This window comes from Belonocnema kinseyi, chromosome 2 (assembly GCF_010883055.1).
Source record: "Belonocnema kinseyi isolate 2016_QV_RU_SX_M_011 chromosome 2, B_treatae_v1, whole genome shotgun sequence".
Lineage (NCBI taxonomy): Eukaryota > Metazoa > Arthropoda > Insecta > Hymenoptera > Cynipidae > Belonocnema > Belonocnema kinseyi.
Window position 1 is genome coordinate 168,219,238 of NC_046658.1, and position 10,514 is coordinate 168,229,751.

The 10,514-nt window shown below is 25.2% G+C and overlaps 1 protein-coding gene across 1 annotated transcript; it reads left to right on the plus strand.

The window, feature by feature from the left end:
• Positions 1-3,498: 3,498 nt before the first annotated feature.
• On the plus strand, positions 3,499-10,209 carry LOC117168047. The gene is made up of 4 exons (XM_033353390.1): positions 3,499-4,027; positions 4,106-4,345; positions 9,043-9,207; positions 9,290-10,209. The coding sequence occupies exons 1-4, from the start codon at positions 3,653-3,655 to the stop codon at positions 9,713-9,715; spliced, it is 1,206 nt and encodes a 401-aa protein (XP_033209281.1). The 5' UTR covers positions 3,499-3,652; the 3' UTR covers positions 9,716-10,209.
• The last annotated feature ends 305 nt before the right edge of the window (positions 10,210-10,514 follow it).

A 10,514-nucleotide genomic window follows, 5' to 3' on the forward strand; every position in this document is an offset into this window, starting at 1 on the left:
CCGGTTCAAAATCTCGGCGTTATTTTTAGTTTGTAGGCTTAAATTTCCTTTGTTTTCTTTCTTTTATCGTGAAATTATGATGAATTGCTATGAATTACTTATCTTTGAGTACGTTTCCGGATTTCCCAGTAACTACATATCGAAGCACAATTTTAAGAAAGTCTATTTATACCAAATTGAAAATTTTCTATTTTTCTTTTTCTCCAACCGAGTATGTAAGAGACCGCTTTCAAACAGAAAATTTAGTTTTTTTAACAAAATGAACTCAAAATAATTTTAAAAAATCCTTTGCTCCTGATACTTTATCAAAGAACAGTCATTTTCATTTGTTAAGCAAATTTAAAATTAGACGACTTTTAAACAAATGGACGTGTTTTTTTCAAAATCGACTGCCAATGATGGACAAAGTACACCATTTATTGAAAGACATTGTCAAATGACGTAATTTGTTATTTAATTAAATTAATTTTATAAACAAACACAGATTTTCGTCAACTTTCAACCAACTTGTTTCGATTGTTTAACGGAATTAATTATGAATAACTTGGCAATATAACTTTTTTCTGAGATTTTACCAATAAGCCACAATAGTTTTTTTAAAACAATTTTACTACAGAATCAAAAATTTTCTCTAAAAAATTTAAATTTCGCTGTCATGGTAGCTTCAGCTGCAGTGCTTGTTTTTTCCGCATTCTTCTCTCTATTTGTATTTTTTATGAAGTTTATTTAAATAAACAGAAAAACTTTTGGGTTGAAAATTTAACATTTTTGTTTAAAATTAATTTTTTTCATACATTTTTTTTAGTTTAAACTTGAATTTGTTGGGGTGAAAATTAATCTTTTTTTGTTAAGAATTTAACTTTTTTGTTTAAAGTGCCTTCTTAATAACAATTTTTTAAAATATAAAATTCATGCTTTTTAGTTGAAAATCAACCTTATTGGTTAAAAATTAATCTTTTTTAGTTTAAAATTTATCTTTTTAGTTGAAAATTCATGCAATCTCTTGAAAATTAATCTTTTTAGCAGAAAATTAATCTTCTTCGCGAAAAATAAATTTTACTTTAGATTAAACTACTCAATTAAAAGTTGAACTGCTTTGTAAAGAATTCATCAATTTTTTAATTAATTTATCATTTCAGTAGAAGACTCATCTGTTTGGTTGGAAAATGAACTATTTTGTTTAAAATTCATTTTTTTATCAATTTTTTTTTTGTTTTTTAAATCAACTACTACGTTGAAATTTGAAGTCCTTTGATAAAAATTTATTCTACACGTTAATGATTGATAATTTAAGTTGGAAGTTCATATATTTAGGTGTGAATTAATCTTTTCCATTTGTAAATTCAATTTTGTAGTTCAAAGTTCATGTAATTTCTTAAAAATTCCTGTTTTTTATAAGAAAATTAATCTTCTTGGCAAAAAATTATTATTTCAAAAAATAAATAAACTGATGGGTTGAAATTTGAGCTGCTTTTGAAAAAATTCATTATTTAATTTAATAATGCATCATTTAAGTTGGAAATTGATCTGTTTGGTGGAAAATTAATCTCTTTTATATTTGAAAATTCTACTGTTTGGTTACAAATTCATGTAATTTTTTGAAAATTCATCCGTTTTGGGAAAAAATTAATCTTCTTGAAAATTAATTCTTTTTTTATGATTTGTTACTTATTTTGAAAATTCATCTGTTTCATTAAAAAATTAAATTATTGTTTAAAGTTCAAAAAGTATCAGAGTTATAGCTTTTATAATATTTAAAAAATCAATCGAAAACTAAAATTTTAGGCTAACCAACGCACGATATGAAAAAACGTCTAGAGAAGAAAAAAATTTTTCTTTAAAAGCTGCACAAAAAATAATGAAAAATAAAAAATTCCACTTTGTAGTAAAACTATGCAGCGTACGAAAAAAGACGAATGAAAAAAAATTGTGATCCCAAGAAAGATCTACTTTGTTAACAATCACTTCTTCATAGGACGCGTATTTTTTGTTTTGTTCGTGAAAAATAACATTGAAAATAAAAAAATAATTAAAATTTGTTAAAAAACGACACAAGTTGCGGAAAAAAATGATTTAACAAAAATGGTTTATCCGAGAAAAAGCCATAAATTTTTTATTAATCACTTTTTTATAGGACACGTAGTTTCGGTTTTAGTCATAAAAATGAGATTAAAAATAAAAATAAAAAATTGATGGACAATCGATAAAAGTTACGAAAACAAATTGATATAAAAAAGTTGTTCACCCAAAAAAGAGATAAATTTTTCAAATAATTTATTACATTCTCATCATTGATGATGGAGGAAGTATTAGAATTGTCTGAAATAGAAATTATAGCTGTTGAAAAATTCTACAAAATGTCTTTATCGTTTTTTCCGTGTATCATATTTTAGTTGAAAACTTATTTCTGTGGTTCATTACACCAAACTGCTCTGTTAAAAGTTCATTAATTTTATGGTTTAAATTTATTAATTTTGAAGTGAAAATTTATCTATTCCAATTGACACCACAGTTTTTCAACGGATTCATTTAAGTTAAAAAAAATCATCTGTTTGGTTAAAAATGAATCTTTTTAGTTGAAAACTCAACTTTTAAATTAAAAATTCATTTGATTTCTTGAAAAAATTCATCTTTTTAGTAAAAAAATTAGTTTTCTTTTACCAAAAATTATTATTATTTTTTTAAATTCAACTACTAGTTTAAAAATTAAACTATTGTGATAAACAATTTTTCTTTTTGTTGATGATTAAATATTTTAAGTTCGAAATTCATCTGTTCGTTAAGCAATTAATCTTTTTTAGTTGAAAACTCAACTTTTTATTTAAAAATTCCTGTAATTTTTCGAAACATCATATTTTTTAGTGTAAAAAATTAATCTTTTTATTAATTAGAAATTGAAACCAAATCCTTCTCTATTGTAAATTAATTTTTTTAGTTGCAAATTCAAATATTTCGTTAAAGATTGATCTTCTTTTACCTCCAATGTTCGTTTTCTTTGGCAATAAATTAATCTTTTATGCGAAGAATTGATTTTTTTTGTTCAACATAGATAGATTCGTAGGTTGAAAGTTGAATTGGTTTGATAAGAATTCATTATTTTTGTTTATGATTCATCATTTTAGTGCAAAAATCATCTGCTTAGTTGAAAATTGAACTATTTTGTATAAAATTAATTTTTTTAAATCAATTTTTTCAATTTAAAATTTCAGTTTTTTTTTGGATTCCCCCGATTTAGGATTAATGCCAATTCAAGCCATGCCCGAAATAGGTCTTATATCGGGATTTGAGTGTATTCCATTTCTGGCTAGAAATTCACCGTTCTTAGATAAAAATGCAACATGCTGAATAAATATAAATGACTGATTTTATCAGTGACTCAAATTGGCCGATTTAAATTTAGAGTTTACATTTATTAAACCAGGGCACTTGAGGTTTACAAACGTCCCTGCTGTCTTAAGTGGCTGATATGACCGGTTTCCCATCCAGTCGCATAAAATAGCGGTTTATGATAACAAAAGCTATTGCTCACTGTCAGCTTTCTTCATATTTACAGATCCTTTCAAACCATGATCAGATCGTTTCAAACTGTTCGAAACGACACAAAGCAGTGCCTCAAATACTCTAAATTTTCTAATTTTTTAAATAAATAAACATGTCTACTTCATTGAATCCACCCGAGTTTTTACAAGAGCAGGTAGAACGTTTTGCAAAAGTGAGAAATATTGCGAATCCGAAATCTGAATTTTCGAATGCCAGTAAGGACGGTGACAATTTCCTAGGCGCACTTTATCGTGTCAAGATTAAAGGTGAGAAAAATGGTGAGAAAAAGGAACTAAATGTGATTTTTAAATGCGTTCCCCAAATTGAGGAATTGAGAAAATTATTGAGAGCAGAAATCATCTTTCTCAATGAAATTGCTTTTTATGAAGAGCGATTTCCAATTTTTGTGAATTTATTGAAAGAGCATAATATTAAAAGTAGTGATGTGCCTGATTATTATGGTGGATCTAAATCTAAAGGAAACGAGGTAATAATTTTTTCCTGTGGGGGGAGGGATCTCTTAAATTATCCATTTGATGATAGCATATAGAATTCTTTTTTTTAGATTTTGATTTTGGAAGATTTGAAACCAGGAGGATTCACTATGAAGGAAACAAAAATGTTGGATTATCCACATGCTTTACTTGCTGTTCGACATCTGGGTAGATTTCATGCCTATAGCTTCGCCATTCGAGATCAAAAACCTTCAGAATTTGAGATATTGAAGAAAATAAAAGAACCATTTTTTCCTGAGCCAGGCTATTATAAAAATCAACTTGACGCGCTCATGGATGTCGCAATAAAGGTAAATAAATGTAATGGTAATACATGTGTACTGATGTATATAGGGATAAAATTATATATATAGTTTATATATAGTGTGAAGTATTACATATAATATTCATTTTTTAAATACATTTTTTGTATAAAATAGATGAATAATATATATATATATATATATATATAAAAGTTCGCATTATATACAAATTATATATAATTTTTTCGCCTGGGTAATGTTATATGATACACTCAGAAAACGATTTTGTTGGATCAACAAAATTTTCGTTGCTTAAATCATAGAATATGTTTATTATATGGACTATGGATTATTATTTGGTTGATTTAGCTCAAAATTTGTTGAATCACTCAAATATTTTGTTGCATCGACAAAAATTTGTTTGATTGAGTAATGTACTCGTAATTTTCAAAAATAGTTATCGTTATCTTTGCAAGGACAAAAAATGTGAGATGTCTATCGATACCACTGGATTTCTTCACTCATTGGACAACACATAACAAACAAAACATTAATAAATTTATTTTTTTATATATTGCAAAAAATTTTGAACCTAGTTTCCTGTGGATGAAAGCATCTGTATAAATATCCATTTACAAAAATTATATGGTTTAACTTATTATCGTTGTTGCTAACAAAATTAAAATGCATTCAAACAGAACATTTAATTTATCCACTTTTGATTGCTCATGAATATTCTTCATGAGAAACATTAAATGTTAATGAGAATCATGGAGGAAACTGAAAATCTGATGAATTTGAATTGTTTATGTCTGCGATATCAAAAACCTTATCAGATTTGTTCTCATCGATAATTTGATATCAATTGTTGGATATGCTAGAAACTTATAGAGAAAATTCAATTGCAATTGCAATAAAAAATTCCGTAATGTTACATTTTTTAAAGGTATATTTGGGAAGTTTATTTTTAATTGAAATTATAGCGCTTTTCTTTTAATTTATTTCGGATGGAGAAGTTTTACGTTTTATGGAAACCTGACAAAATTTTCTTTCCAGATTATTCCATATATTGTTTGTTTGCATTTATAAAAAAATTTGAAGATATTGAAAGTACTTGAAAAAATTTCAATCTTTATTTTAGAGAAGCAACATTTATAATTAATAATTGATCATTTTCTTTCATATAATTAGGCGAGAAAATGAAACGCTATACACATGTTGTGGAATTCTACAATCTATGATATAATCTTCTATTTCCATCTTTACAATTGTTTTAATATGTAAAAACAAATAATGTGATTAAATTTAAAAATAATAAACTGATGAATTTGTCAAGTTTTGGAAACATATTTAACATTTTGTACATACTAAACCAATTTTAATTTATATAATTTCTAAGCAATATAACATTTTTAGGCTGAGGTTTTTAAATATTTTAAAAATTATTATTTCAAATAATCATAATTAAAATGTTTTTTACATTAGCATCGGTTGACTGTTTTTGCACATTTTGATTTTGTCACAAAAATTTAGAAAAGAGCAACCATCGTGAAATTGGGAAAAGTGGAATTGGAAATGAAAGTAAAAAAGTTACATAATCTACAATAGATTTGAAGATGTTGAAGAGTTTTTAAAGGATTTATAAATTATAGGATATTTTAAAAGATTCTTAGAAATTTTCAGGTGCTTTACAAAATTTCAAGCGATTTTAAAGGATTGAAAATATTTTATCCACAGGATTTGAAACATTTGAAGAGATTTTCAAATTTTCCAAAGAATTTCTATAGATATAAACAATTTAAAGAGATATTAAAGGATTTAAAAGGTTTTAGAGTATTTCAAAAGATTCGGAGGAATTTTCAGGATTTCTACCAAGTTTCAATAACGAATTTTTAACGACTGGAAATATCTTAATCAAAGGATTTCTAAGCTCTGTGAAGATTTTCAAATATTTAAAGGTATTTTCAAAAATGTTGAAGAATTTCAATGATTTTAAGAAACTTTAAGATTTTAGGATATTTGAAAAGATTCCAGAGAATTTATGAAGATTTCCAAGATTTCCTAATATTTTAAAGGATTTTTAGAAGTTATTTCAAATAAATTCACAAGATTTCATTAGATATCCAAGGATTTTAGTAATTTTAAGGAATTTTAAAGATTCCCAAAAGGGTATTTTAATAAATTTCCAATTCATTGAATTTCAAAGGATTTCAAAAGATTGCATAAGACTTCAAATATTTCAAGGAATATCCTCAGATTTAATTAAATTGTATGAGATTTTAAGGATTTTTATAATATTTTATATTTCAAAGAACATATCAACAAGAATTAAAGTATTTCAAATATTTGGAAAGGCTAGGGTTTTTTAAAAGATTCTAAGGATTTTTCAGGAGTTTTACAAAATGTCAAGAGATTTAAAAACTCTCTTTACAAAATATTTCCAATCTTTAAAAACCCCTTGAAATTAATTAAAGCTTTCGACAATTCTTTAGAATCTTTGAAAATGCCCTAAAATCTTTAAATCCTTTCAAATATCTTCAATTCCTTAAAATATTTTTAATTTTTCAAATATTTGAAATCCCTCAATTCTTGGGAATAAATTCTTTGAAATTTCATGAAAATATTATAAAATCCCTTAAAATACCATAAAATTTCAATAAGTCTATTGATATTCCTTGAAATATTTGAAGTTTTATAAAATCCTTTGAAATTCTTGGAAATCTGAAATTCCTTGAAATCTTTAAAAATTTTTAAAAGTATTTCCAAAATGTTCAAAACATTTAAAAGCTTTTAAACTTTCAAATTTTTCAAAATCTTTGGAAATACTTTAAAAATATTTAAAATCTCTTCAAATCATAGAAGCACTTTGAAGTCCCCAAATTCTTGTAAATAAATTTTCTGATATTTCATTAAAACATTGCAAAATCCCTGGTGAAATCTTTTGAAATTCCGTGATATTTCATGAAATCTCAATATATCGCTTGAACTATTTGATGTTTTATGAAATCCTTTGACATACTGGAAATTCATTATAATATATTTTTGAGAATCTTTAAAAAATTTTTAAGTTACTGAAATCCTAGGAAATCTGATGAAATTCCGTAAAACTAATTTAAATTTCTTAAAAATACTTTAAAATATTTGAAAATCTTCTAAAATTCCCTGGAGTGTTTACAAATATTTCAAAGTATTTCCAAAACTGTCCAAAATTGAAAAGATTAAAATCTTTCAAATTTAAAAAAATTATTGGAAATACTTTGAAAATATTTTAAAACTCTTCAAATCTTAGAAGTTCTTTCAAATCCCTTAATTTTTGTGAATAAATTCTCTGAAATTTCATTAAAACATTATTAAATTGTGTGAAATCCCATAAGATTTTATAAAATCTGATGATATTCCTTGAAATATTTGAAGCTTTATAAAATTCTGGAATTTTTTATAATACCTTTTGAAGAACTTATAAAATCCTTTTAAATTACTGAAATCATCGAAAATCTTATAAAATCCCTTAAAATCCGTTGACATTTCTTTAAAATTTGGAAATCCTAAAAATTTTCAGATATTCCTTAGAATCTTTTCAAATATTTTAAGGTATTCCCAAAGGTTTTTGAAATATTTAAAATCTATATATTTTTTGAAATCCCTTAATTCTAATCAATACATTTTTTTAATTTCATTACAATATTCTAGAAACTCTTGAAATCCCATGAAATTTCATAAAATCTGATGATATTCCTTGAAATGGTTAAAGTGTTATGAAATCCTTTGAGATCCTAAAAATGCATTAAAATACCCTATTGAGAGCCTTTAAATATCCTTTATTAAGATTACTGGAATTTTAGAAAATCTTGTGAAATCCGTTGAAATTCCTGTAAAATCCTCTGTAATATTTCGAAACCTTAGGAATTTTTCGAAATTCCTTGGAATTTTTTCAAATATTTCAAAGGTATTTTTTAAATCTTTGTAAATACTTTTAAAAATATTGAAAATCTCTTAAAATTTTTGAAATCCCTCAATTATTGTGAATAGATTCTCGGAAATTGCATACAAATATTTAAAAATTCCTATAAATCAGTGAAATTACATCAAATCTGATGGTATTTCTTGAAATGTTTGCAGTTCTATGAAGTCCTTTGAGATCCAGAAAATTCCTTATAAACGTTATTGAGAGCCTTTAAAATTAGTGAAATCTTTAAAAATCTTATAAAATTCCGCGAAATCCGTTGAAATTCCTTAAAAATCCTCCGAAATATTTTTGAATCCTTTGAATTCCTTTTGGCATATTTTAAAATATCTTAGCTTAACTCAATAAAGTAAAAAAATGTTGAATGTTTTTTCGAGTAGTAGTAATTTCAAAAATTGAGAACAAACTTTGTTTTTGTGCAAATTTGTTTACAGATTGATAAAAACAGGAAAATACTAATCTAGTTATACCGATATGAAGTCTTTACATTCAGAAAAATGTTTGTTTGAATTAAACAAAAATTTTTTTCTTGATCTTATAAGAAAGAAATGATTTGATTCAAACAAACCTTTTTCTATATGTGTTATTGAAATATTTACAATATTTAATATTTAATTGAAAATTACTAAACTTTAATGCTATATATAATAATTTTGGATACTTCCTAGTTATGAGAAACTGATTTTTTCTCACCACTCGTAATGATTAGTATGCTGAAGGAATCTAATGATAATATGTAGAGACAAACAAATTACAAATTGAAAAAATAATAAATTTTCAGGCAGTAGAAAATGAAGATCAACATTATATCGACAAAGTTCAACAACTGAAAAAGAATGCTCAACAATTTATAGATTATGCTTGTGATGGTAAAAACGCTGAACCTTACGCGACTCTTAACCATGGTGACCTATGGACAAACAACATGCTATTCAAATACAACAAAGTAAGTAAAAACACTTGCAAGTTAAAATTTGCCAACAGTTAAAAAAAAATGTTTTTATCAAAAACATGTTAAATATTTCAAGGATTCAGAGCCAGAAGATATCCGTTGTTTGGATTATCAACTTAACCGATATGCTTCTCCAGCATTGGATATTCTTTACATGTTGTTTACATGTTGCACTCACGAGATGCGAAAACAATACTATGATGAGTTGTTACACCAATACCATGACTCTTTGGCTCAATGTTTAAGAAAATTGGGTTCTGATGTCCAAAAACTGTTTCCATTCGAAATACTTTTGGAACATCTTCAAAAATTTGGGGGATATGGTGCCTGTATGTGCTTGATAGATCTTCATCTCATCACGAAACAAGAAGATGAAAATCCGCTACCTCTTTACAATGTTGAATATATCCAAACTTTGTTTTCGACTCTAAAAACAAATAAATTGTATCGAAGTATGGTGATAAACACACTTAAAGATATGATCGACAAAAATTATATTTGATGATTTATAATTAGGCAATTGATCAATAGATAAATTGGTGCAAAAATACAATTAACATGTACACAGAAAAGATATTAGAATTGAATCAAGAAAATATTGGTGTGATAACCCAATATTAATTGATATTAATTATATATAAATGTTGGGCTTAAAGAATTCAAAGGAATGTGAATATTTTAAGGCACATATTATAAAGGATTCCAAGGAATATAAAAAGAATATATAATATTTATAAAATTAAAAGATTTTAATAGGTTATAATGGGACAGAAAATCCTGAGCCCATAAAAAAAAACGTGTCGTGTTTTTTTTCACAAAAATTTGCTAAAGACAAATTCAATGTATCACGATATTTACTCAAATCCTGGGAAACCCCCTGAAAATTCATTTGTGAAAGTAAAGTTTTTAAAGGTTTTTAAATACACGTTCCTAGGTAATATATATTTAATTTAGAAGGCTTTCAAAATATGTATTACTATACAAAATATTAATTAATATATTATCACAATCGATTAATTAAATAAACAAAACTACAAAAGCATTATTTTTTCTTGATTTTTTCCCGAAAGTCCGCGAATTTGAATATTAATTAAAAAGAATTTTTATTTTATTTAATATATTATTATTTTCAATGAAAGGTATTTTCCAGATGAGTAGACACCCGGTGAAAATGGGAAAAAGGGAGATTTTTCAAGAAAAATTAATTCCATTTCAAATTCCAGTTTCAACAGGATACACAAGTTTATGACTAAATAGTTGAATTTTCAACTAAGAAATATCAATTTTCAATAAAAAATTGA

What these genes read in the sequence shown, in the direction of transcription:
- LOC117168047 (XM_033353390.1), top strand. Translation starts at nt 3,653, where the DNA reads ATGTCTACTTCATTGAATCCACCCGAGTTTTTACAAGAGCAGGTAGAA. An exon ending in CTAAATCTAAAGGAAACGAG is followed by an intron (nt 4,028 to 4,105) that starts GTAATAATTTTT and finishes TCTTTTTTTTAG; the next exon opens with ATTTTGATTTTGGAAGATTT. An exon ending in TCATGGATGTCGCAATAAAG is followed by an intron (nt 4,346 to 9,042) that starts GTAAATAAATGT and finishes ATAAATTTTCAG; the next exon opens with GCAGTAGAAAATGAAGATCA.